Genomic DNA, 27,087 nt, shown 5'->3' on the forward strand with positions numbered 1-27,087 from the left:
ATTGGAACTTGGAACATTTTACAGCCCTGGGTGGGATTAGCCAGTAAAAAGCTCTCTTTTTTTCTTCTTCTCCTCACATGAAAAAAAAACAACACACATCACTTGGGAGAAAACCTGTTGGTTTTTAATATATCTTTCAAATTCACATTATTTTAGAACAGCAGCGATATAAAAAAAGCCATCCCTTCCAGTAAGTGCATATTATACTTGGTGCACCCTCAGCTATCGGAACTGAAAGCATGAAAATGTCTGGGGATAGTTTGCTTTTCCCCCTGCAGTCGGTCAAAGAAGGCGTATTGCAGATTTCAGAGTCAACGGTTAAAACCCTCCTGTGAGGCTCACGATATCTGTATACGATCCTGCCTCTTCAGTTAAACATCTCAAACTTAAATGAAAAAGTGGGATCTGGGAAATGTTGTTGCTTCCGAGATTCCCCTTGACAGCCTGGCTAATCAAATTTTGGCAGAGGTTTACTCACCTAACAGTTTTTAGTATGAGCTTATTTTATGATTCAAGTGCATCTATGTTAAAGCACCCCCCCTTAAAAGAAAGAGTCTGTATTTTCAGACTCCGCACAAGGGGAATTTGTGTTGAATTGAAGCAGCTCCCAGTGGAACCTGCAACCAGCCCAGCAACTTAAAAATTAGCTTTAAAATTCTCTGTGAATTCTGGGGAAAAAAAGATACGGAAAACCATGTCCTGCCATTTCTCAGTATGTGCTAGTGTCAGCTTGTGAGCAGATGACAATTTTTAAAAGATGAACATGAACTCTGACTCCTCAAAGCATACGTGTTTTTGTATACATTTACTGTTTTTCCGCAGTCGACACGTTGTCAGTGCTGAGTTAAAGGAGTACGTGTCTGACATACTGTACGCTGTGAGCTGCTGTCCGTGCTCACGGAGAGACAGAGGGAGTGCAGAGGAGAATCACAATGTCATTTCCAGTGAGCGCAGCGCGGCTCTGGCCGGGCTGGTGCTGGGTATCCATAGCGTTTCTGATGCGCTGTGGGACCACTGAGATCTGACTTGGCTCTCCACAGCTGCGTTCGTGTTTAGTTAATGAAATTTAGACCTTTACTCAGAACAAGTTTCTGTAGTGCACATTCCTGAGCTGGTATTCATAGATGTACAGTAATGAGGTTTTACATATTTAAAGAATGTATATGGATAATTGTGCAACACCAGCAAACATCTTCCATGGTTAGTGTATTTCTACTCAGTAGCTACTCAGGAAGTGAAGTACATTTCTACTTGTTGCACTTTAAAAACTCAACTTTCAGCACCATCCTCGTTGTTGCCATTGCTGTGGCATAAAGATATTTCAAACAGAACACTGCTGTGTGTGTATGTATATATGTGAGCATGTAACTCTTCTCTTCTAAAGAATCTCCTGGTGAGCTGTTGCAGTATAAATTGCATCCAATCATAGAATTTTTTAGATCTCAAATCATTGCAATTTGTTTTTACTCAGCTGTTGTATAAAACTCGCTTTAAACCTAGGATTTATCAGCAATTATTGTTGTAAAATTATTGCTAAGTTCAGCTGTCACTAACATCAAGTGTTTAAATCCAGGATCTATTTTTAGCCTTGCCTGGATGGGACTATAAGACCTTTAATCAGCGAGATTGGGATTGTCTGGCCTCTATTTTCTGTCTTTGGCTGACTGTTTTAATCCCATTTGTCTTCTCCGTCCTCACGGAAAAAAGCACAAGACTGGCAGTCATCATCTGCGATTACTGGACCTTCATCAGCTCGTCTCATCATGGTCAAGAAAGTCCTTTTGTAACCTCAAAAAGGGGTTGAGTACCTGGGGTGTACAGGTAGTAGGAGGGAAGTCTCACAACTGGAGTGCTGTGTAGACAACGTGTTTCATCACGGGGAAGCCCATCGGAACTCCTTGCTAGTTTGCTGGCCGTGTGTGAATCAAATTGATTGTCTTCCCCCAGAAAATCTAAAGCATCCCTTCTCTTTAAAAGCAATAAATACAAAAATAAATACAAAGCGTCTCAAGTAGTGAAGCGAGAGTGACAGTGACACCCGAAGGCCGTGGAGGTCAGGTCTTCTTCTTCGCCGACGCCAGGCGTTTCCGGGTGGCCTCTTCAGCTCTCCTCCTCTCCTCCTCTTCTGCCTTCTTCCGCTCCTCTTTCAGCTCCTTGTACCTCCACTTGGGAAGCTGCAGGAACTGGCTGTCCTTGGCGCTGCTCTTGCGGCGCGCCCGCTCGGGCTGGTACGTGGGCGGGGGCGCCTTGGTCAGCCGCACCTTGGGCACCACGACGCCCGGCCGCACGCTGCTCCGCCTCAGCAGGTGCAGGGGGAGCAGGCTGCCCCGCCGGGCGGCCAGAGCAGACGCCGAGCCGGCCGGCAGGCTCTGGGGCTGCAGGCTGGCCCGCCTGTCTTTCTTTCTGGACACGAGCGTGACCCGCGAGTTCTGGAAGAGCTTCTTGTAGTTGTTGAGCCGCTCAGGGCCCAGGTTCTTCAGCTGCTCCACGCGCTGCCTCCGCAGGATCTCCTGCACCGCGTTGCGCCGCTTGCCCACGCAGGGGGGGCTCCCCGGGCACACCGTCTGGCAGCCCAGGGCCACGAAGGGGCTGCCCAGGCTGGTCGTCATTCGCACCATGTGGTCCATCACCCCCTCCTCCTCCGGCTCGCCGGGGAACCCGAAGCTGAAGACCGAGCAGAGCGTTTCCGAGAGCTTCTGCAAGCAGCCCTTGGGCTCGCCGGCCTTCGCCACCAGCTCCTTCAGCTGCGGCCACTCGGGCCGGTAGGAGTCGCAGAACTGCTCCGCGCAGGGCCGGGCCAGCAGCTGCGCCATCGCCTGGGCCGTCTCGTACCGCGCCGTGAAGAGCGCCCATTCCCGGGGGGTCAGCCGCCGCCCGTGGTCGGTGGCCTCCAGGTCGGCTCCTGCAGGGGAGAGGAGGGCATGGCTGTGAGCGGGTCTCGCCGGCAAGAGGCGAGAGCGAGGACGGGGCGAGACTGAGGACAGGGCGAGACTGAGGACAGGGCGGGTCTCGCCGGCGAGAGCGAGGACGGGGCGAGACTGAGGAGAGGGCGGGTCTCGCCGGCGAGAGGCGAGAGCGAGGACGGGGCGAGACTGAGGACGGGGCGAGACTGAGGACAGAGCGGGTCTCGCTTGCGAGAGCCGAGAGCGAGGACGGGGCGAGACTGAGGACAGGGCGGGTCTCGCCGGCGAGAGGCGAGAGCAAGGACGGGGCGAGACTGAGGACAGGGCGGGTCTCGCTTGCGAGAGGCGAGAGCGAGGACGGGGCGAGATTGAGAACAGGGCGGGTCTCGCCGGCGAGAGGCGAGAGCAAGGACGGGGCGAGACTGAGGACAGGGCGGGTCTCGCTTTCGAGAGGCGAGAGCGAGGACGGGGCGAGACTGAGAACAGGGCGGGTCTCGCCGGCGAGAGGCGAGAGCGAGGACGGGGCGAGACTGAGGACAGGGCGGGTCTCGCCGGCGAGAGGCGAGAGCGAGGACGGGGCGAGACTGAGGACAGGGCGGGTCTCGCTTGCGAGAGGTGAGAGCGAGGACGGGGCGAGACTGAGGACAGGGCGGGTCTCCTGGCGAGAGGCGAGACTGAGGACAGGGCGAGACTGAGGACAGGGCGGGTCTCCTGGCGAGAGGCGAGAGCGAGGACGGGGCGAGACTGAGGACAGGGCGGGTCTCGCCGGCGAGAGGCGAGAGCGAGGACGGGGCGAGACTGAGGACAGGGCGGGTCTCGCCGGCGAGAGGCGAGAGCGAGGACGGGGCGAGACTGAGGACAGGGCGAGACTGAGGACCGAAGCCACAGTAAACGCTGACTGTCGAAAACAACGGTTTGAGCCCGAGGGAGGGGATGAAGGTTTTTCCTTTTTATGTAAAACCCTTTGGCATCACCTACAGTACGAGCATCAGAAACGTAAAGGCTTGAAACTGGGAGAAGTCTACTTTCTTAACGGGTAATTCATCAGACAGGGGAGTCCACGAGACCAGCAATGAGTCGGAAATCACCTGTAATCTAATGTAAAACCCTGAGATTAACACTATTCCTGTGATTACAGCTAAAAGAAAAACTGCTTTTTCCTGATGGTCTACTTTTCAGTTCTTGTTTTCCTACTGACAAAGCAACCATTCTTAGGAAGACCTGTTATTTTCTCCTTGTGGTTCTTGAAGAAATCACCACAAATCTTATTTTAGGCTAAATTCAGCTTGAAAATGCAGTCTTCACAAAACAATGTTAACAATGAAACAGTTTTTTAACAAATGTTCTGATTGTTTTATGAAATCTGCGATTTCCAACTGAGTCAGACATGACATTTTACTACTGTTCAGTATATTTCTAGGATGATAATGTCCCACCTGACCTCTGGGTCCCTGTATGTTTAAATTCAATCAGGATAAAATCAGGACAGATTTAAACTAGGATGGAATAATGTATTACCAGCCTCTTCAAAGCCATATCTAAAATTAAAAATACAATTTTCTCTTTACATAAAATAAAGGAAATATTAGTGAAGATGTGCATTGAAAATATTTAAAATTATTCAAAACATGGATATATTTTTGCATTTAAAGCGATATAAATTTCATGATGTAATTAAAAAATTATTTACACAAACCAGTGTAATGTAACAAATTCACACATCATGTGCATGGACAGTCTCTTAGTACTTCACTTATGGTGTAATTCAAGTGTAATTGTTTTACCAGCAATTTCTCCATTTTTTTTATTCAAAGCTACAGTATGTTCAATAAGGCAACAGTCACTAGTCATGATTTCAGCCTGTGTAGACACATCTACAAACTAAGAAGACGACGTCAGCCAATAGTAAGGTAGAATTTGCTCTCAAGCTTGGCTCATATGTACAGTTTGAATTCCAGATCTCTCTGTTTTAGTCTCCATGAGAGCTTCAGTCTTTGCTTTGGAAACTGTTCTACTGTTGTAGTAAAGTTTGTCTTTGTGCATTTTGAAGCGCTATCCTATATTCCCTCGATCTTAACCTCTGTCTGCCTGGTCTGTGTGAAAGGATTCCTTTCCTATTCAAGGTTTCATCAAGTCCTCTTGTGAGCTGACACCTCACACTCCGGTGGGGTGCTCACTGCCTCCCTGGCTATCGGCCTGTGCTTTCACTCTTTTGGGGATTCGGTGCAGACTAAGAAGGTTGTTTCTTCGGGCTGCCCAGATGCAGCATTCTCTTTAGACCCAAGACTGGCCTGGTCGCTCTCCTTTGCACGGCCTTTACAGCAGCACAACACTCTTGGAGAGAACAGGATCTTCATTTTATTTTCTAGCTGACGCATTGTACAATTCCAATAGGCACAATTTTCGTTCTCCTTGAAGTGTTCGGTTCACGTTTATTGTTTTAGAGTTTGACGGCTGTAGGTTCCCATGTCCTACACCGTTTAGCCCACATGAGCCCATTTTTCAAGATGTAGCTTAATGAATACACTGCATTCTGTGATATAATACCCAAGAATCACGGCTTAAATAGGCTACAGAAAAAAACCTTAAACGGTTTTCCACAGAGTCACATTCTCCTGGGGCGAGTGTTTCATAACCCAACAACTGCCTGTAATAAAACACCCCTCCCCACACACACACATTAAAATGTAAACTAACTGCAAAAGTAAATATTTTAAATATTAGGGTTTATATATTCTATATTATATTGAATTATATGTAATACTTTGTTACGCCGTTTCCGTTGCATAAATCATGAATACACTGCATTCTGCAAAAGATTAAAATAGTGGGCAGTACGGTGGCCCTATGGCTGAGGATCTGTGCCTGTGGCTGGAAGGTTGCCGGTTCAAATCCTGTGGCCGGCAGAGGAATCCTACTCCGCTGGGCCCCTGAGCAAGGCCTTTAACCCCAGCTGCTCCAGGGGCGCCGAATAAATGGCTGACCCTGCGCTCTGACCCCAAGCTTCTCTCCCTGTCTGTGTGTCTCATGGAGAGCAAGCTGGGGTCTGTGAAAAGACAAACTTCTACTACAAGAAACTGTATATGGCCAATAAAGTGATCTTATTGTATCTTTAATACTCCTGTAAAAATGAGTGCTTCTATGTCAGAGGTGCGTGCTAGAGCGTCACGCCCTGGGGAGGCACCGCGGAGGCCGGTACCTGCGAGCATCAGCGCCCGGACGCACTCCGTCCGGCCCTGCATGGCGGCCTTCATCAGCGCCGTGAAGCCGTGCACATTCCTCCGCTCCAGGTCCAGGCTGGGGAAGTAGTTGAGCAGGTAGTTGGAGATCGTGATGTGTCCTGCGGGAGGGAGGGGCAGAGCGGTCGGGGTCGGAGGAGGGCAGGGCTGGACACGAGTCCCGAACGCGCTGTGAGGCCGGAAACCCTCCTGTCACTGATGGCCATCACGGGTACGGCACAGAAAAATCATCTCTCTTTGCTTTGTGCAAGGAAAGACAGTATAGACCTCCTGACTGATGTCACTGCAGTTTAGGCTCCCATCTCCTGTCAGCACGGCAAAGTACCCTAAGAAAGTCATTACTAACCCACAATAAATTAATTTGACTTATTTTAAGAACATCTCCGTTCTTGAGCACTGATAAAGACAGTGATGTGGTGGAACTATTTCTGTTCTCAGTCTCTTAATTCATAATTGATTACTTTAAAGGTCACAGCAGGCTGGACTTAATTAAACCATTAACTGCTGGGGAGTCTGGGTTCCTTGCAGCATGTTCGTAGTAATGAGCTGTTATGGTTCAGGGGCCCACATTTCATTATAGACTGAATGTTGTTTTAGAAATATTCAGTCTTTCCTTCACATCCACTTCCAACAAATGCTGCTCAGTGCTAATTATGTGTAAACAGATGTGTTTTTGTATTTTATTTGTTTTTTAGTATTTTAGAATTTTCCAGTGAAAGAATACGTAGAGCAGGCTTTACCTAAACCCACCTTTACAACACTGCAGCCTGCCAGTGGGCATACAGTACAGTATACAGGAACCCCTCAATGTGCTGTACAGCAGGCTTGTAAAAACAGACACGCCATGTCCTACCACATTGTGTCCCGACAGGAATATTACTAAAACTATCTTCATGCACAGATAAAGACTGTTTTTCTCTTACATTACACTTTAAATCCTGGAAGCTGTAGTTTTGTCAAAACCGCCTGGTCAGAGACAGTTCAGGTCTGCTCTGTTTCACGGCATGTGTGTGGAAGGACGGCGCTGCTGAAAACAGCACAAGGCGAAGTGCGAGAGCAGATCCAGCTGAACCTGCAGGGTCACAGACACCCAACTGCTGCGCGATACAGATGTAAAAAAGTGAAACGCAGCAGAAACGCAATTCGATTAAAAAGCCATTAATCCACCGTCCTGCCCTAGCCCTGTGTTCTTGTTTAATGGGTGCCGAGGACGAGAGGTCGTACCTGCCTGGGCAGCAGTGATGAGGGCAGTGTTGCCTTCTTTGTCCTGCCAGTTCACGTCAACGTAGGGGCACTGGGCCAGGGCTGTGACAACATCCACATAGCCCTGGTAGCAGGCAACCATCAGTCCAGTCTGAAAAGCACAACAGGTACAGACGTTGAGAGCTCTATTACTGCACTCTCTTCACGAGAACCCGTTCAATTCCACACCCGATATTCTGTACGGAGACCTGTTCAGGCTGCAGGTGTGAGTGTGATACTGTATATTTCACGTTGGGCTGAAAGAGGAAGCTGTTATCAGAAATACAAACTTGCTTTGCAGAACAAGCCCTGCCAAGGAGTGGATTAGATAATTAACACACAGTAGCCATTAATGCACAGTAGCCATTCTCTTGTTTTCATTCACAAGTGCTGAAAGTGCTCTCTTTGTTCTCCCAGGGCCCTGTTCTTACTGGACTTGCTTTGAGTTTTCGGTCTGTGCCAAAGTTCACAATGAGACAGGGAAGAGCTCAGATGATCAGATGCCTGGGGGGGGACAGAGTCTATCTCTCTCAACTACAGCACGTCGTGTTTCACTGGGAAGCAGCTTCCTGCTGAGAAAAACGATGGGACGTTCCCTTTTACTTTAATTTTGGATTCCTGTTTATTTTTATTAGTTGTGACACCTTTATGTGTTATGTAACAGACATACACATTAATCTGATATTTTATCCAGCTATTATAGTTTAATAAAGAAATGATGTATAGTGATCTGTATCACTTGTACAGCATACTATATACACAACATCGCTCAGGTTTTGAGCACTGCAATCTTCCAGAAGCTCACACTGTAAGAACAAAAGAGAGCTTACAAACAAGGAGAACATCCAGCCCTTCTATCCTGCTTGGGGCTTTAAAACACACATAAGAATGTATGTACCTGTAGCAACAGAATTAAGGAATAGCCTTCGATGATATTGCCCAGCCATAACATACCGTTACTGTGCTCTCTGAAGCAGAAAACAGAATTTCAGTGCTTATTTTTTCCAGATCAACAACAACAAAACAATCAAGCCATGAAACACATTATAAGAAAAGGTTTTTAAAGCGCTTGTAAAAACAAGTTTGCCACCCACTACACACTGTCAGTCAGGATGCATTTCAATGCATTCAGCATTGTCAACAACACATTCTGGCGGAGAGATGGAATCAAAGCATGGAAACGTGAACAAGCTGGACAGAACCGCGCGGCTGGATGGAGGATGTAAAACCAAGAACACTGTAAACAACAGTGACCAAGGTCAGGGAGCTTCAAGTCTTATGGGGCTTTTTTGTAAAAGATTCTGTTTCTTATTTTGTTGCAGCCAACTTATCTATTTATTTTGTATTGGGACAATCAACAGCCAGTTGTTACAGGCAGGCATCTTTGAGCAGCTCAGCAGGTAAGTTCATGAGACCCGAGTCGCTCTCCACTGGGGACCCGGGCCCAGGCCGGTCCTGTGTCCAATCCCAGCACGTTCACAGCTGACTCGGCTGCGGTCTGGGAGCCCAGCAGCACCACGTCAGGAGTACCGCAGATGCGCTGTGAGGGCTGCAGTTCACCTTCCCTTCCAAACCCAGAACCCGGAATTTCAGAACCTCCTGAGAACCCCAGCCAGCTGCTGCTTCCTGTTCGGACCCGAGCCGAGCCTGCGTGACCCTGCCAGAGCCGAGAAGAAGCTGACAATCCACAGAGACACCAGCGTCCACCCAGCCTTGGGATCATGATGTTGTGGATATAATAATAATAATAATAATTGCTTACACTTATATAGCACTTTTCTGGACACTCCACTCAAAGCGCTTTACAGGTAATGGGGATCCCCTCCACCACCACCAGTGTGCAGCCCCACCTGGATGATGCGACGGCAGCCATAGTGCGCCAGAACGCTCACCACACATCAGCTATCAGTGTGGAGGAGAGCAAAGTAATGAAGCCAACTCATAGATGGGGATGATTAGGAGGCCGTGATTGGTAAGGGCCAATGGGGAATTCTAGCCAGGACTCCGGGGTTACACCCCTACTCTTTATGAGAAACGCCCTGGGATTTTTAATGACCACAGAGAGTCGGGACCTCGGTTTTACGTCTCATCCGAAGGACGGCGCCTGTTTACAGTATAGTGTCCCCGTCACTATACCGGGGCATTAGGACCCACATGGACTGCAGGGTGAGCGCCCCCTGCTGGCCCCACTAACACCGCTTCCAGCAGCAACCACTGGTCCCCAGTTTCCCAGGCTTTTGTCAGGAGGTGTTTGTGACTTGTTTCCCAGGGAGATCTGGAGGATCCTGCTCTGTCTGGGGGGGTTCACCGCTGTGCTGCTCCTGAGGGACACTTCCTGCTCTCTCCATGGTTACCACGCACGTGAGCTCAGGAAAGCCAACATTTCAAAAAGAGGCCCGGGCAACCTTGAGTGACTGTGAAGACGCAATTTCTATTAAGTGAGAATGAAAAACTCTCCTACCTCCAGCGCTACACAAAATTTAAATAATGATTCTGTTCTAAAAACAGTCTTTAACAAGCACATTCATAATTCGATCAGAGGGACCTTTCCCGAACGGTTTTAATGTAGAATGCTTTATAGAGGTTGGAGTGGTGGCACATAAAATTAACACTGACTGCAAATCAATAACCTTATCAATAAACAGACGAGCACAGAAATACACTTTTGAGAAAAAAAAGTTTCCAATCAATTTGTTCTGCATTACATTACGTCAGCGCCAGAGACCCTTCATTACTCGCCGCAGTGAGGGGGAGAAGAGGGCTTTCACAATCGAATGAGCTGTGCTGGGACATTCCTGTCAGTGTTTGCTTGGTGCACCACGCCAGCACCCTCTACCTTCTCATTACCCCATTGTTATTTCATTACGCTTGTTCACTACTGTCGAAAGAGAAAGGATCACCACAGGAAAGGATGGGCATTCCCTGACTGCTCTTCAGAGTGCTGCCCAACTTCTAACCAACTGCCACGGCCCAAACCTGTTCCCCTTTCCTGCAGGGCCATAATCGTGCAGGGTTCACAACCTCTAAGATGGTTTCAAAACAGAATTTAAATCGGGGGATGTCATGTTAAATTTGTATGATGCGTTGGTGACTAATTCCTCATTTGGAAAACTGTGTACAATTTTGGTCGCAATGTTCCAAAGAAAGACAGCGCTGCTCCAGAAAGAGAAGAGTGATCAAGTGCTTTCTTGGTCTGAAAGGAGTGAATAGAGAAGATCACAAGGAGACCTGATCTAAGCAGTCACAAGCCTCATGGACATCTTTAGCATAAACAATCAATTAGACTTTAGATTGTTGGATCAATTAGATAAAAGCAGCCGTGGTTGTTAAGTTCCCCAAATGGCCTCCTTTCATTTCTAACCTTTCTCATGTCCTCATCAATCATTATTTACCTGGGAGAAACAGACATTTTGTCCAATTAAGTCTCACCTGTTTACTTAAAAAATAGCTTTGATAAAACATCTAAATTATATCATCTGAATTTATAATCAATATGTGTAGTCAATGATAATGAGAAAGACTTATTAATATTATTACTTTTTATCTGCAGTACTTCAGGCATGGACATCATCTGTCCCAATACTGTTTCCTTATCAGTGGTCCCACCTGATGCTCAAATGACACTGCATGGTAAAAAAGCAAACTTCAGTTACTTTCAAGTGACACAGGTCTGGTTGTAGCTTTGGTTCTCTGTGGAAACTTGGTGAAATTAAATCTGAGTTCGTGTAGGAGGCAGTCTCTACAAGAGGGTTTCCAAACTCCAGCTTCTGCCCATATAACAGCTCATAGGCATACATTATTCAACATATATGTGAAAAACATAGTTTAATAAAATAAGCTCAAATTCCAGATATTATTCCATTCAATTTTACATTCAAATATTAAAAATTGGCATCTTTACAATGCAAGGTCTTATTTTATGCACGACTGATAAAGTGTCATGTATCAATTCATTGCTTTAGAGCTTCTAAGAGCACACTAAACTTTTTGACAAATCAAATGTTCCCAGATTTATTACCTTTCAGTGGAGTTTTCTGGAAATTCTGTATGAACAGCATGAAGTTGTTAAATTTCACACAGCGCTTTAACACCACCAGAGACTTATTCTTTTCACCTAATTTAAAACTGCAAAATGTAAATCATCTTCCTGCATTTCAAAACAAGATTAACTTTAAGCTACATTGCTCCATTAAAAAGTAACAGCAGTGCAAGAGCGCACTTCAATAAAGCTGACTGTAGTTGAAATTGAGGTTTTAAAGCCGTCACGCACTTGTCAACCAACCCCTCCCACCAGAAAACGAAATGATCTCTCAGAGTTTTGATGTTTTATTGTCTACCAGCCCAATGCAGTTGGAGGCTTTGACCGACAGGACTGTGGTACAGAAAACAAAACTGAGAAAGTAAGTGGCAAGCCTGTCATTCAAACATGAATTACACAATGTACTATAAACTAATCAATAAATACACAAAAGGTTTATTTAAACTAATCAGTAAATACACTAAAGGTTTATTTAAACTAATCAATAAATACACGAAAGATGTGTAGTCTCCTGGAATGATCTCTTTAGTCCTGCTCTCAACTCCTACTACCCATTCTCATGTCCTTTCGTTTGCCCTCCTTACCCCACCCCTCTCTCTGCCTCATTCCTCCGTGCACTGGAGAGGCTCCACAGATGACTCGTCCTTTTCTTCTGTCTTTCTGCTGACGCAGTTCCTGAATTTCTCCCCTGCAGCACGATGTTTAAAGAGACAACTAAAAACGAGCACGGTTTGTTTTTGTTCTCGTCAGTTGGAGGTGAACACATTATTATCTCCAGGATGGCTCGGCCAATGGAGGAGCTCACCTGTGCCGCTGCTTCCAGACCAGATGACAGTTGTTCTGGCTGGGACCCCCCCATGTGCTGGCGCCCCACTGAGCCTGCGATGTCTGCTGTGAGAGGTGCACTGCTGCTCTAATCAGCGCTCACTGCTGTAAGGACTGAGCAGCGTACAGCATGCCAACCTGCAAGTGGCTTGACTTTGTGGACGCTGGAGGGGCGTGTTTGCAGGCCTCGTTTCTCCCATGCGGGTGCAGGAGCTGCAGCAGCAAACTCACTCGGTCAGCGAGAGGGGATTCCACATAGGAAGGCATACAGAAATACAATCTTCGTGATCGGATGTAAGTGCTTCTGTAGCCCTTAAAAATTGAATTTTGCAGCTGGGACAATCACCATTACAAACAGGACGTACTCCCCTAGAAACTCATGGATCACATTTTCACAACTTCCTCCCTTCGCCAGGTGGTTAATTACCTTAAGTAAATGGGGATAAATCCAAAATTCTTAATACGCTCTTTCAAAGTCGTGACCCTTCTGCTAAGCCAGCTTTGTATTAGGATTCCTACCAAGTTCTCACTCTTCACCATTAGCGCTTCAAAACAAACTCTTTGCATAGGAAAGAAGAGTTTTAATCCACAATCCTCAGCCACCAGTTTTACCTGCAGTCACGTGATTCTCGGTGCAACAGACAGTAGACACATTAACAGAGGGATACTTTGGACCTGTTGTGCTCACTAATGGGTTAGATGGGAATGTTTTTTTTTTGCACTGTTTGCAAAACAGAATGTTCTCTGAGCTGCAGGGTGTTTTTTTTTTCATATTTAAGACACATCAGAAATTATCAGGAGCAAAGGAAAATACAAAAGACAACAAGGCACCTGCAGTAACAGTCCCTCCTGCTGTCTGCTTTGAAAAAGAATCATTATCGTATCTCCTTCTTTAGGGTAGGTACCACTGATGGGAGCTTGATTGCCGATAGATTTTGCACCTCTTTTTTCAGTGACCAGTAATGTAGTTAACGCCCACAGAACTCGGTACCATATCCTTGTGCTTTACCCAGTAAAATCACAGTCGCCTCACACAGCTGTTTCTCAAGTGCTGCTTGTAGGTTTGAAATGACAGTGTTTATCTGCAAGTAACAGAAGGGTGGTTGATATTGGTTAGACAGGCTGGTGAAATGTCGTTTCATGTGCTCACTGTAGACCGACAGGCTGCTGAGCCCATGGCGCTGTTTCACAGAGCCTGTCCTTCTCCTTTGTGTACCTGCAGGCTTCCATGCAGCCACATCCGACTTCCAGAGGGCTGCTCCGCGGAAAGCCAAAGGCATGTCATTTTCAACAGAGAACCAGAAGGAAGAAATGTAAATTGAGGAAGTTATTTCTACTGAACATGAAACACTTCTGTTAGCAACAGATACGTACTATCGCCAAAGTCAGTGAAGAACCATGCCACATTTCCCATTAAAAATGCAACAGATTTAAATTTCTCAAATGAAAAGGACTGATTTTTTTAACATTTGCCTACAGTACAATTCCGCCATTTACCAGAAAAGGTGAATCAGAAACTCAAGCTGACACTTGACAGCACAGTGTCTGCACAGGAGGGACATGCAGGGAATTGGTAAAGACCAAGGATATGGAGTCCATATAGAATGAGTGGCAACCATTTAAAGACTCTGCTTGGAGAACAGCACAGATTTTAGGCAAGCAGCAGTCCAAAGGGAATATCAAACATAAAAAACAAGGTCCACTTAAGGAAAAGGGAGTACAATGAACTGCAAGTATGGGTTAAAATGTGTTGGGAATATCATGTTCAGTTTTGTTCACCAGGATACCAGGCAGATGTTTGTGTTCTGCAATCAGAGAAGAGCAGCCACATACCTTCCTGGGCTGAAAGGAACATCCTAGACAGACTGGAATAGATCTTATTCAAGTATTACACATTACTGAAAGGTACTGAAAAGGTCCCACTGGACTTCTTCAGAGTCCACAGTGGAACACAAACCAGAGGACACATGCAGAAAAGTTCAGAGCCTGGTTTCTTTCAAGAGAAGGCTGGATTAGATCATTGGACACGATAGCTACTGAAAAAGAACAAAGCTAGATGGGCCAAATAGCCTACTGAAAATGTTATGTTATCCCAACAACGTTCTCTGTCAATGCCTCTGAAAAAGATGCATCAAATTACCGAGCTGGGACTTCATAAATGAGGCAGGCATAAAAACATCCTTGCGAAGGCTCAGAATATCGCTCAGAGATTGGCTTTCCTGCCAGTGCTTCTGTTACCGCATTTGGAAATTAAGACACTTCATTGTTTCACAGGCAACAAAACCTGGCATTTGTAATATTGTGCTTCACCAGGAAGTCCTCTAGGCATTTTAATACAACTACAAGGTTTAAGATGTACAAATATCAGACTATACACATGTGGGTGTATACACTTCAATGCTAATAGAGCTAAATCTATCAGTGTTCAACTTTTCTAATTCAAGGTTTTGCGCAATTTTACTAAATGGAATCCTGAGAGGAAATATTTTTTAAAACTCCTGAGATAATATTGCCTCATTTCACAATAATCACAGCATGATATCGCAACACGAGGCGAGTTGTTTTGCGATAATTATTGTGTTGTGAACCATTGCTTTAAAAGGACAGCAGACAATCAGAAAAGGGGAAAAGCAATAGTTTTATTGTTAACAACAAAGCAAATAAAAAGCAACAACAACTTGTTTTACACAGTCATTAAAATTAGACAGGTGAAGGGTAACGCACGTCATGCTAGGGTTTAAGAAGTCTGTTGTCAGCCCAGCAATATCAACCCCATAGGTTTCTTCAGAGTGAACAGCGAATCAAGAATTAGAGGAGATAAGCCGATACTGTGTTGAAGTCCAATTAAAAACCGAGAACAGGAGACACTTCTTTCACACAAAAGGTCATGGGAGTCCAGATTAAGCCGCCCAGCCATGATGATGAAGCCGATACCCTGGCTTCTCTCAAGAAATGGCTGCTTAAGATCCTGAGATCAATTAACTACCAAACAGGCTTGATGGGCCGCTTGGCCTCCTCTCATCTGCAACCTTTCTTATGTGGTGCATAACCAACTGAAATTAATCATGTACTCTACTTTCACGTCAATGAGAGTATGATCACAATTTCTGTTTTCCCATTCTGTAATGCACTACGGACTGACATGCTGTGCCCTGAGACGGCAGACCTGGAAATTGACCCAGGGCTGAACCCTTTCTAATCATCCTCAAAACTGGTCAATTCCTCTGACTGATACAATGTGCTACCTGCAAGTACAAAGACGATACAGGAGAGAGAGTTTTATGGTGAGATCAGACCAAGATATTGCTGTATCAGAAGAGCTGGAAGGCTTAAAGTGTGCAGAAAGACAGGAGCTGCAGATGCCTAGACTTTCTCCACCTCGTCTATGGAGCCTGGTGGAGAGCATGACCCTTTTCCACAGCAGAAGGAAGAGATTAGGGTTAGCCAGCACCCACAAATTTACCTGGTTCTTTTCTCTGCCTCCACGGTCTATTACTGGGATGTGAATTAGGGCTTGATTTGAAAAAAAAAACACTGTTTTACTGCAAAACTTGCCTTTATACCTGTCCCATTTGGCACTATTGATCTTGGTTTTAATGAAAGAATCTTGTCTTTTATTACTGCATGTGCCTTCTGTGCTGTGGCAAGAGCTGCTTCACTAGAAAAGGTGATTTTACACTGCAGGAAATTAAACACCTGAAACAATGCAAAAATATCTTCGTCCTGCCACTCTTGGGCCATTGGAGGAAACACGACACACTGCATGCTGTGGTTTTCAGTGGCTGTGAAACAGAGCTCTCCTGCCCATATGATTCAGCCCTTGGACCTGCCGCAGGGATCCTCCGAGACAGCCAGGGCCCTACTGCCCTCATTTCGGCCATAATCGGGCTTTTCGGGAGCCATGTGCCGGATAAACCAGGTCAGCAGGTGACTCACAAAGCACAGCTGTCTGCTAAAGCAGGGGATTATTCGCTTTCAATCAGCGTGTGTAAATGAACCGGCAAATTCAGCGGAAAGGTTTTTCTTTTAGACTCAATGGTGAGGCTTTCCTTTTAAATTATCTCTCAAATTCAGCACAATGCTTTTCTATTCCTATAAGATTAATTTGGAAGGGGCTGTTTAATTAATCCCTTAAGTAGCAATAAAGTAGGAATTTTATACCCTTCTCAACGCTGAGCTACTTTTCCTCTTCATTGCTGTGCTGATACGTGAGGATGTATAATTGGACTGTTTAAATTGCTCAGCCCAGTTCATTCTGCACTGATTCTCTTATGTTTCCTCTTGATCGAAACATCTTCCCCATTCCTGTATCTCAGATGAGCGGTGACTGGGGAAGGTAGGGCAGGGGAATCATTTGTTTGTTTTCACTGTTTAATTAAATTATAATGAACGCCAAGGAATAGCTGAGATCATTTAATTGTGTTTTGAGAATCACTGATGCTAGCAGAATCCTCTTAACATGTTTAATCTCAGTTTATATATGCAGTAACAGTATTTCTTTTTCACAGGCAGTTAAAAAGAAAGGGAAATTGCTTTCCTCCTACAACAGCAAGTGAGACACACATCTGTTCCTGGGTTTACTTTCACTTGCTCTCATTCCAACACACTCTCAGCTGATCAAGCAGCTGTTGACTGGATTCAGACAGTTGTTTCTCAATCACTCTAGAAAATGACATTAAGCACGTCTGTCTACATGAAGGCATTTATAAACATGAATGTTGAACATTTAAAATTAAATTATAGCATTACTTAATGTTGGTGACTGAACAGGGGGGAATAGGTGAGGCACAAATGAGCCCCAGTCACAACACAGGCACTTTGGAGAGTAAACACTGCAATTGACCCCCACTTGTTTTAAAACACCTGTCCAATTTTTCAAGAAATAACCGAAATGCCACAAACAAGTCACTTCAACGCAGCTTTTATAGCGGTTTTAAAATAAACAAATAATTCATGCAGCTAGTGATAATATACACTATAAATACAAAATGGGAAACACAGAGCTTCTGTTCTTATGAAAAAGGCTGAGGTGTTTATGTAGACACATTATTTACTGCACATTCTAGACAACGTGGAGAAGCAATTAAAAAGGCAAACAAAATGCTAGCATACAGAGTTAAAAATGTAGAACTTAAATCAGGAGATGTTATGTTAAAATTGTATACAGCACTAGAAAGACCTCATTTAGAATACTGTGCACAATTCTGGTGACCACAATACAGAAAATATGTCACTGCTCTGGAATCAGTCCAGGGAAGAGCAACCACATACATTCTGGGCCTTAAAGGAATGTCCTGCGCTTACAGGGTGAAAGACCTGGACCTTTCAGTCCTGAACACAGATGATGATCCACAAGGTTATTGCCAAAGTTAACACAGCGGGCGTCTGCGGTGAAACATGAACCAGAGGACATAGTGCAGGTGGAAAGTATGTGGAAGCACTTCTTTAAGCAATGGTCTGTGGGAGATTGGAACAGCATAGGCACCTTGTTTTAGAAGCTGATGCAAGAGCTACTGTATGTTTAAAAAAACGGCAGGACCAAATTCTCCAATTAATCAGCTACTACATATCAAACGGGCTAGATAGGACAAATTGAGTTCTTATGAACCATCCTCAATGCTCTTGGCAAGAAATCTGATTCTACTGTTCCGTCTTTAACATGTTTCCACTCTCTTGACCTGGGTATCTGGGTCCAATCTTAAACCAGAGTCAAACCCTTTCCATGTTGCTGTCACTGATACTTCAACTTGCTTTTTACAAGCATGAAAGGCAAACCTGAAGGCGAAAAGGGACAGAGCACTAGCTATTCCAAAGAAGCCTCTGTAGCTCCTGCCATACTGACACACTGCTGTACTCTCCTCCGAGCTCAGTATTATTAACATGGTCAGCTGATGTCACAGTTAGTACATTATAGTCTGGCTTTTGTGTCAGGCCAAGGAAACTGTGCTTGCTGTTTCTGTTTCATGAGCTAGAATTGAATTATAGTGTAGTCCCTACATGTCCTTAATCTGGATGACGGCTCATCTGAGTACTGCACTACATCTGCACTGCACCTCACCTGTGCATTTAGTACATTACCCTACATCACTGTTTTTACAGGAGAAATCTTAACCAACAGCAAATGAGCTGGCTCAATTTGACAGAATGGTTTTTTGTTGTTCTCATTTTTCTCTAGCTGTGGGTGTGCCTTTATACTGCTTATTTGTTCACACAGTTTCAGCTCGCCACTGCTTGACTAAGTTGCTATCCCTATGGGTTTCCTGTGAAGATGTGAGTGGGATATTAAACACATGCAAACAACCCACTGAAACGTAAAGAAAAGTTGACATGACACACACACACATCCCGGAAGACTGTCTGAAGAGCAGAAGAAAGATGCACTGTGACCGCCTGGCCCTGACTAATGGGATAATTCTTATCGGTGATTGGAGGATAAAAGCATTTCATAAACCAGCAGCCTGCAATCTGGACATCACAATCAATACAATGTAACAGCTTTCAGTCTGTTCGAACCTTCAAAGCTCCAGAGAAGTGCCGTTGCTCATTTTATAATGTTTTTATCTTTAAAATTTAATGACAATGTTTTATTAAGATTTAAATCTTCAGAGATTCAAGATTAAAGAATTTAACATTTATGCCAAAGAAAAAGCAGGATAAAGTAATTTCAAATCTGTGCAAACTTGCAACGAAAACTATTAAACAATCAGTGGCTGAGTAGCTTTATAATGTCAAAGAGGTAGGAAATAAGGGTGGTTAATTCATTAACTTAACATCTTTTTAGGTCTATGGAGCAGGAATGCTATGAATGGCTGCATTAGGTAGTGATTCATAAGAAAGACATACATCAGCATTGAAAACATGATGAGTTTAACCCTCAGGCAGGATCAAACAATACCCTAATGTTGTGTCTTTAACACATATACACTCACTTGACCTGGTACCTGGGGTACCCTTGACCCTAAAACAAGATATTCCTCTAACCGCCTGAGCTCAGGTCTGTTGGATGGACTCCTCAGCTAAGGCTGAAGTCTGCTGAAATCAGCTTTCATTTCAGCTGATTCGAGTCCTGCTGCACCACACTTGAAGTGCCAGAGCAGTATTCTTGGTTGACTGCCAGGTACTGTTGTGTACTGTGATTATGGAAAAGGGGGTTCATTTCTATTAAATTGCTTGTCTACAGCAGTATTGTAATACTGGAGGGGAAGACAGTCAGTACTGCTGGGCTGAACCACAATTACCTGCATTCGAAGGAAATTCATTGCGATATGAGCAACAGTTTCAAATCACACACAGAAACGTGAACTTGCAGCTCTGTACCAAGACAGACGCAGGTTAAAGTAGCTTTAGCAGGAAAAGAAAAATTAAGAACCAAGAGAACTACTACTATAAAATAGTTGCCACTCTCTTACTGTACTCTCTGTGTGCTGCGATTGACTGTCCCAGTTTCGAAACCTATTTCAATTACTATGACATGGTCAAGGAAACAGGTCTTCAGAAACGAAGCAGGTTGGTCACAATCGATTTGTTGACCATGACAATGCAACTGACGGGTGGGTGTAATTCATCACGTTCCTTGGAGCTCACAGTAAGGACGGCCGTACGGCTTGTTTCATTCTCTAGATTGATTCTGTTCTGCACAAAGCTTACAGATTTCTGTATCCACGTTCTCTGCTGTACAACCTAATTCCTGGCATCACAGTCACAGGGGAACTAGATTGACCTGTGTTCCTGGGTTTTTCAAGGAAAAAGACATAAGAGACAGAAACATAAATCTCTGAAAGGATTGTAACAAATCAAGGCATTTGCACACTACAGCCAATCAGGAATTCGTTGTTCTGGCAGTCAAGCTCATTGCAGACTAGGTGCCAGATGAATGTATCTGGAGATGAATCTTCAAGGGCAGCACAGTGGTGTTGTGGTTTACGATGTTGCCTTCAATTCCTGGGATGTTGTGTGGAGTTTGTATGTCCTCCCCAAGTCTGACTGGGCTTCCTCCCACAGTCCAAAAACATACAGTAGGTTAACTGGCCTCTGGGAAAACTGCCCCTAGTGTGAGTGTGCCTGTGTGTGCCCTGCGATGGACTGGCGTCCCGTCCAGGGTCCCTGCTTCGCGCCTGTTGCTTTCTGGGATAGGGTCTGGCTGCCCTACCACTCAGTCCGCCTGGCTGTAAGCCCCTCAGCCCCACTCACTGGAGGACCTCTTCTCTGCCCACCATGTCCCACTGCAGCAGTCACCTCATGCTGCCTCCTATAGCGCCAGACACACCTGTGTGTCGGGTGGGACCTCCTGGGGATACGGCCAGGCCCCCAGCCTGATGTCCCCCCAAGGGTGATGACAGCACCTTACAGCACTACTTCTGGCAGAACAAGACACCACTAAAAGCAGGACACAATGGCCAAATATCACCAGCTCCTCCCGCTGAGGGCACTGTCCCTTCTTCACTGCATCTCCAAATTTGTAAGAATTTTCACCCCCCCACCCCTCCAAACACATGACAGCTGATGTTTCTTCATGTCTAATGATAAACAACTTGACTCCAAATGTCTCCTCCTAGATCAACTGCCATGTAAACACAGAGGTGAAATTGTTACAGTTACCACCGATAACTTCACTCACAGTTTGTGACTCAAGTACCCTTTATCAACATTCCAGTAACATTCCAGTAATGGAGACTTTATCTTTCCAGAAAATGAGTGAAAGAGGCCTCAAAGATCTTGTGTCCCAGCTGAAAGCCTCCCTAAGTAATTGTAACCACAATGTTCTGTTTTATGTAATGTTTCATAATACTGTGAAGACTACAGACTAGATCTGGGACCTCTACTGCACTACTGAAAATCACAGCACTTATACTGATGGAAAAGTACTGAAATTAACAGTGTCCAATTAATAAATGAATACATCATCCCAAAGGTGAATAATAGTATATCTTTAACAGTTTGTTAATAATTAAGATTCAGTCTTGCACTTATATACCACATCTTCACTGAAACAATGTCATGGTTTCTGCCTCCTTAATTAATTGTGGAATCAAGAGCTGTAGATCTGAAGTGTAATAAGTCAATGGCCTCAGCTCACGCTTGGTACATTCAGGAAAGCACAGTCCTGGCATCTCTGTGGCCAAGCAGCAGTGCAAGAGGCAGGGCATCTGAGGAGAAGGAGCTGAGAATGTTTAAGGCAGGATGTTCACACCTGCAGCCCATGCCAAGCCCCAGCACCGGCCTGACGTGTCAAGGGTAACGTCATAAGCCCGTGCTGGAGTACGCCAATGTCTTGAAGCGGACACACGAGGTCCTGCAGATGTCCTGCCTCAAGCTGAAAAGATTCAATTCTGCCCATTGGCCTGGCCAACACTCCTGAAGGTTTTGTGTGCGTCGACCAGATGAACACAAATTGAACTTCCACAGGGCTCATTCACTGTCACACAAGAGGAGCATGCTCAGTTATCCCAGACTTCTCACCCCCCAAAATAGAGTTGGATGCTATTGTTGTTTATTCCCCCCAAAATGGAAACTGACAAGGATGCCACCCAGCTTTCTGTCACTTCACCTTGACAGCACCCAGCAGCTTCTCACAAGTCAGCAAGTTGTGTGCTTTATTATTACTACATTATTTTATAACTGCATAAGTCTGCCTTGGATTTCAAAGACTACCTGTGTTGCGTGTCTATTCCACAATTAGTCGATTAATTAATAAATGCACTTCAGTTCAAAGGGAGCAGTCCTCTACATCCGTGTGGGGAGCATTAAAAAAGGATTTAAAATGTTTCATGTCTTCAGGAACTACATTTCTAAGTGTTGAGACTCAAACACATGTAAATTCCTGTTATGATAATTAATCATTGCGTGTATTTATCTAGTGCTTTACATATAGGAGGAGACCCTCCCACCAGCCCCAGCTGGGTGACACACAGCAGCCCCACTGAGGGAAAGGGGAGAAAAAGACTTAAGCTTCTAAATAAAGGGGGAGCTTTTAGGAAGGCCAGAGTGAAATTTGATCATACCTGAAGTTCACACCCCTACTCCTGTACACAACACCCCGATATCTTTAATAACCAAGTACTTGGGACCTCCAAAAGCACTGTGCTCCTGTCACCCTGCTGGAGCTCTAGTTTAGACATCACGTCTAGAGGAAAGAGCACCACCTACTGGTCAATCAGCATTACCAACAGGAGCCACCTGGTTTCCTGGAAGGTCCTCATCCCAGTACTCACCCAAACCAGCCCTGCTTAGCTTCTGAGATCAGGCAAGGTAGTACAGCAATTTCTGAAGTAAGAACTGCAGAATGTGCATATACATTAACAACTTGCTGTAGTATTCTATGGACTAGGTGGCTTTATGGAAAATAGCATTTTCTCAACACATGCACAAACACATTTTATTAAATGTTTTACTTTCTGCATACAAAAAGGAATAAACTATTGTTTTTTCAAAGCGTCTCAATTTTTGTGATGTTTTATTCTAGTTAGCTTTTGCAGCTGTAGATGTTAAGCCTGGCCGGCCTAAAGTGGGCCCTGCACGGAGCAGAGGGAGAACTAGAAAGATGAGAGATGAGAGATGAGAGATTTCCTCAGGCGATAACAAATCGATCCGTGAGCCTGAAGTCGTGGTCTAAGGGCAAGGTCAGATTCAAAGCCACGGTTTCCATTTAGGAACTTTTTAGCGACTGCAAGTTATGAAGTCCGGAGCGAGAGACCAATACCGGACACAGTGATGTGAAGTGAGTGTTTAAATGGAAGAAGTTGATGGTAGAAAGCTGGAGATAATTAGTTACCTCGTGCGGCGGCGCTTAGGAGTGATTAGGTGCTTGCGGCGAGTAGCAGCCGTCACAGTAAAATTATTACTTTTTTCTCTGATTTATGTTTGAGGAATTTAAGCCAAGTTTTTATCTTATTGACAATTTATGTAAACATCACAAAAACTAAGAGAAATGCATTGGATTTACTTCAACCTAACAATGCAACTGTCTCAGGGATAGGGTTTTTTTTTTAAATTTCATAGGCTTATTGAGTAACATTTGCTTAAAGCATGAGAGGTTTATCTTCAGGGCTAGATGGCACAAAAGTGTAAATAGTTATGAAGCTCAAGGGCAACTGGCAGACTTCATAAAACACCGTGAGTACTTAGAAAATGACTTATCTAAGTAATGACAATAAGTGAGAGAGAAATTATTTTCAAAAATATCTGTTTCCTTTCTTTTAAAAGCCAATGAAGCTATTTGAATTTAACTATGATGTCAATAATGGCACTGCTCTAAGCGAAAACTCAAATATTTTAAACCGGTTACTGTTTTCATTAAGTTCAATAACTGAAAATGGGGATGTTGTCGTTTTTAAAAAGTATCCCATGCGTATCTGTCCGGGGGAAGGGGCGCACTTCGTTTGTCCAGTCACGATCGTTTCTTACTCTTTCTAATGCTGCATGGTTCATATCGTGTTGTTGTGCCTCCTCAAAGATCGAAGTGGTGCAACAAGTGTTTTCTTTCTGTATAAAGTTTGCTTCATGATAACATTTCCTCATTACTATTCAGTTAGCTCAAAGCATGCAGTCAATAGCACAGTGTGGTCCGATAGGTTAACGATTAAATGCATAGAGGACACTAGCAAAAACATGTTTTTGCAACGGCCTTGATTAATGATTGATTCATCAGTAGCTTTATGTATCATTTTACAAACACAAACGCCACGCTTGAAAACGCTGCTTAGTTTAAAACTCGTGGAACAGCGCCGTGGAGTTTCCAAGATAAAATACAGTTTAACAAAAAAGACTAAAAATATTTTCCGGGAACAAAAACAGAAACCAGTCCTGGACAGGGCATGACGTATTCACCTGAAATCCCAGCTTTGTTTCTTCAGTTCCGCGGGAATTGTGTTGTGGTTTTCCAAACTACTTTCAAGTATCGTTCAACTTGCTGTGGTAAAGCTGATACAAGTTTTCATACGTTTAAAAACTTAGGAAGGGGAAGGGACAAAATAGACCCCCATTCACACACACACCCAAAATGTAAGTGTTTTAAAAGTCCTGTGAACACAAACACTTACCCTGTTGTTCTTGTCTGTTTCTTTCACTTCTGCCTCCGTCACCCCCTGTCTGATCATGACTTTGACGATGATGGGGTTGTTGGTACAGCACGCCTGGAAGAAGGAGAGAGGAGCCGGGCTCTCCGGAGTCTGACCCCTCTCTTCGTCCGAGAGGGAGAGGTCATCAGGAGGGTAGAAAGAGTCGTCCGAGGCGATGCTCCGGGTATCCGGTAACTCGGAAAAATCGTCGTACTCTTCGTAATCATCCTCCTCTTGCTCCGAGCCGACGGAACCGAGAAATTTGTCGTTTTCTGAATTTAGGCTTGCAGACGGGTCCGCTGTGTTTGTGGGTTTCTCTTCCACCCCGCCTCCACTTTTACAATGCTGAACAGGCTTGATCTTGACAGGAGAGTGTCCTCCTCCGTCCCTGTCGTCCGCTATCAGCACCATTTAACCCCCAATAAATGTCCTCAGGGCGAAAAATTGACGCACTTGCTACATAAATCAGTTTTTCTTGACCTTGTCGTACATGTCCTGAACAGAAAGGCTATAACTTTCTTACTAGTAACACATAGTGTGTAACTGATAAATATATACTTTGATTTGTAGACACAAAAACTGATGCTTTCAAGCTATTCTCTTCCATTATTCAGAGACTGGATTACGAAGTGACACAAAAATCCTGTTGACTTTTTTTACCAGAAATATTCGTGAAGTTTTAAAGCGAACATTCAAAAGTCGTTAAGAATCCGTTTTTGTATTCACACATTTTCTTCAGTTTGTGAAGATTCGTGTCACTGTCTTCATTTGAAATAGAAAAAAGAATCTGCAAACATATAACCACGGCATGATTATATAAAAAAATCCCGTTTTCGAACTTCCCCTGACATTCCCACAGTAAACTGAGTGCGTGTTACCATATGGTGATTTCATTAAAAAAAATTCCCTGAAAACTTTAGGCGCTGCCTAAAATAGTTTGGTGAGTCGCTAACGGACAAAGAGAAAGTAAAACGACCTCATCCTCACAAACGCTAACCGTGAAAGAGACATTTGCAAAACTGCAGCCCGGTAATCCGATTATGCTCCCTCTCTCCCTCTCTGAGAAGATTGAATCTCCAGTTTAAAATGTTGACATCAGGCATAATTTTATAATAGCCAGATTTAACTAGAGACTTGAACTCGGAGCCGGGAACCCATGCTGACTATAACTTGTGCCGCTTTGAAAGGCTGCGGACCGGCGTCTTGAGTCTTAATGGTTGAGGGTGGCGGCGTCAGTGACAGTAGGCGAGGGGCTAGCGGGACAGAAGCACAGGTTCAAGAGGAGCAGGTGGAAGCACGGAGCTGTGAGCTCCCCAAGACCCCCTCTTGGGGTTTACAGGAAGACACGCCTGTTGGGGAACTCCGGTGCTTCTGCAGGCGAATCGAAGCAAACCACCAAGCTCTTTCCACGAAGACAAATCTTTTGCCTTAGTCCGCAACAATAACAAACGTGTTACCGTAAAATACAGGGCTACTTGGATACTTTTGCATTAATGCTTGTAAAACAAAAGACAAAGATGATGACGCTTTATGACATGTGAACTGTGTGTCGTTACCTGAGACCTGCCCGTAGAGGAACCGCGGCAGATAAACTGTGCAAATCGTGAAGTACATACATTGTGTGCATCATCAACCGAATACCGTCTTTGTGAAGGAAATACACTATTCTGTAAGCTCTTCTGACAAAACATTAGGCCTGTCAGTATGACACGTTTTAATTAGAGATTAGTTTTATACCATAAGGTACAGCTTAATCGAGTCAACAGGTTTCATTCTTCAACTGCCCTGCATTTTGAATAACTATAAGATAACATCAGAAAATAAATTGTAGGTTTTGCTGGTATTTGTGCAGAGCATTTCCGCATTGTTACTGATAGATACTAGTTAAGCACTCTTAGCTCCTCCTGTAGATGGACACTCCACTCAAAGCGCTTTACAGGTAATGGGGATCCCCTCCACCAGCACCAATGTGCAGCCCCACCTGGATGACGCGACGGCAGCCATAGTGCGCCAGAAAGCTCACCACACACCAGCTATCAGTGGGGAGGAGAGCAGAGTAATGAAGCCAATTCATAGATGGGGATTATTAGGAGGCCATGATGGGTAAGGGCCAATGGGAAATTTGGCCAGGACGCTGGGGTTACACCCCTACTCTTTTCGAGAAACACCCTGGGATTTTTTAATGACCACAGAGAGTCAGGACTTCAGTTTTACGTCTCATCCAAAGGACGGTGCTTGTTTACAGTGTAGTGTCCCCGTCGCTATACCGGGGCATTAGGACCCATTAGGACCAACATGGACCTGCTGGCCCCACTAACACCCCTTCCAGCAGCAACCTTAGTTTTTCCCAGGATGTCTCCCACCCAGGCACCTGCTGAGCTTCAGTGGGTTGCCAGTTGTGAGCTGCAGGGTGATATAGCTGCTGGCTGGTAGAGTGAAAGACAGAGCTGCCATCCAGGGTGGAGAGTGCTCTTCTTTAACAAGGTGCCCAGGAGTACAGTGTGAGGGGGTGGCATCTCTGACGAACACAAAATGTGAATTTAAAACGGATGTTTAAATCACGTCCTTCTGGCTGAGAATTGATATAACATTACCTCATAGTAAAGTCATCCTCTTATTACTGAGGCATCGTACAATAATTATTGCCAAACAATGCATTGTTTATTGCAAACTGGCAGCAGTTTTGTGAAGCATCAAAAATAATCTTTTAATTTCTTTCTGTGTGTGGCACATTTATAGTTACCTAAAATGAACAAATGACACAGATGAAAACAAACTAATTC

The 27,087-nt window shown here is 44.7% G+C and overlaps 1 protein-coding gene and 1 long non-coding RNA gene across 3 annotated transcripts; one reads left to right on the top strand and one right to left on the bottom strand.

Moving 5' to 3' along the window:
* Positions 1-102: 102 nt before the first annotated feature.
* Positions 103-25,755, bottom strand: ankrd33ba (ankyrin repeat domain 33ba). 2 transcript variants are annotated; one of them, XM_088644242.1, is made up of 4 exons: positions 24,287-25,755; positions 7,367-7,496; positions 6,103-6,243; positions 103-2,902 (listed from the first exon to the last, which is right to left on the bottom strand). In XM_088644242.1, the coding sequence occupies exons 1-4, from the start codon at positions 24,713-24,715 to the stop codon at positions 2,055-2,057; spliced, it is 1,548 nt and encodes a 515-aa protein (XP_088500368.1). In that variant the 5' UTR covers positions 24,716-25,755; the 3' UTR covers positions 103-2,054. The 2 variants fall into 2 exon arrangements, with proteins under 2 accessions (XP_088500368.1, XP_088500369.1); XM_088644243.1 differs by lacking the exon at positions 24,287-25,755 and adding an exon at positions 10,922-11,234.
* LOC148657677 (uncharacterized) lies at positions 12,051-13,683 on the top strand. Its single transcript, XR_015941046.1, has 2 exons — positions 12,051-12,542; positions 13,471-13,683. It is a non-coding gene; the product is annotated as an uncharacterized LOC148657677 (long non-coding RNA).
* Positions 25,756-27,087: the final 1,332 nt, after the last annotated feature.

Source organism: Lepisosteus platostomus, chromosome 8 (assembly GCF_059453375.1).
Source record: "Lepisosteus platostomus isolate fLepPlt1 chromosome 8, fLepPlt1.hap1, whole genome shotgun sequence".
Taxonomy (NCBI): Eukaryota; Metazoa; Chordata; class Actinopteri; order Semionotiformes; family Lepisosteidae; genus Lepisosteus; species Lepisosteus platostomus.

Coding starts and splice junctions, on each gene's coding strand:
- ankrd33ba (XM_088644242.1), bottom strand. CDS start 24,715: ATGGTGCTGATAGCGGACGACAGGGACGGAGGAGGACACTCTCCTGTC. Junction 7,497..24,286: donor AAACAGACAAGAACAACAGG/GTAAGTGTTTGT, acceptor TGTGCTTTTCAG/ACTGGACTGATGGTTGCCTG. Junction 6,244..7,366: donor CATCACTGCTGCCCAGGCAG/GTACGACCTCTC, acceptor TCCCTCCCGCAG/GACACATCACGATCTCCAAC.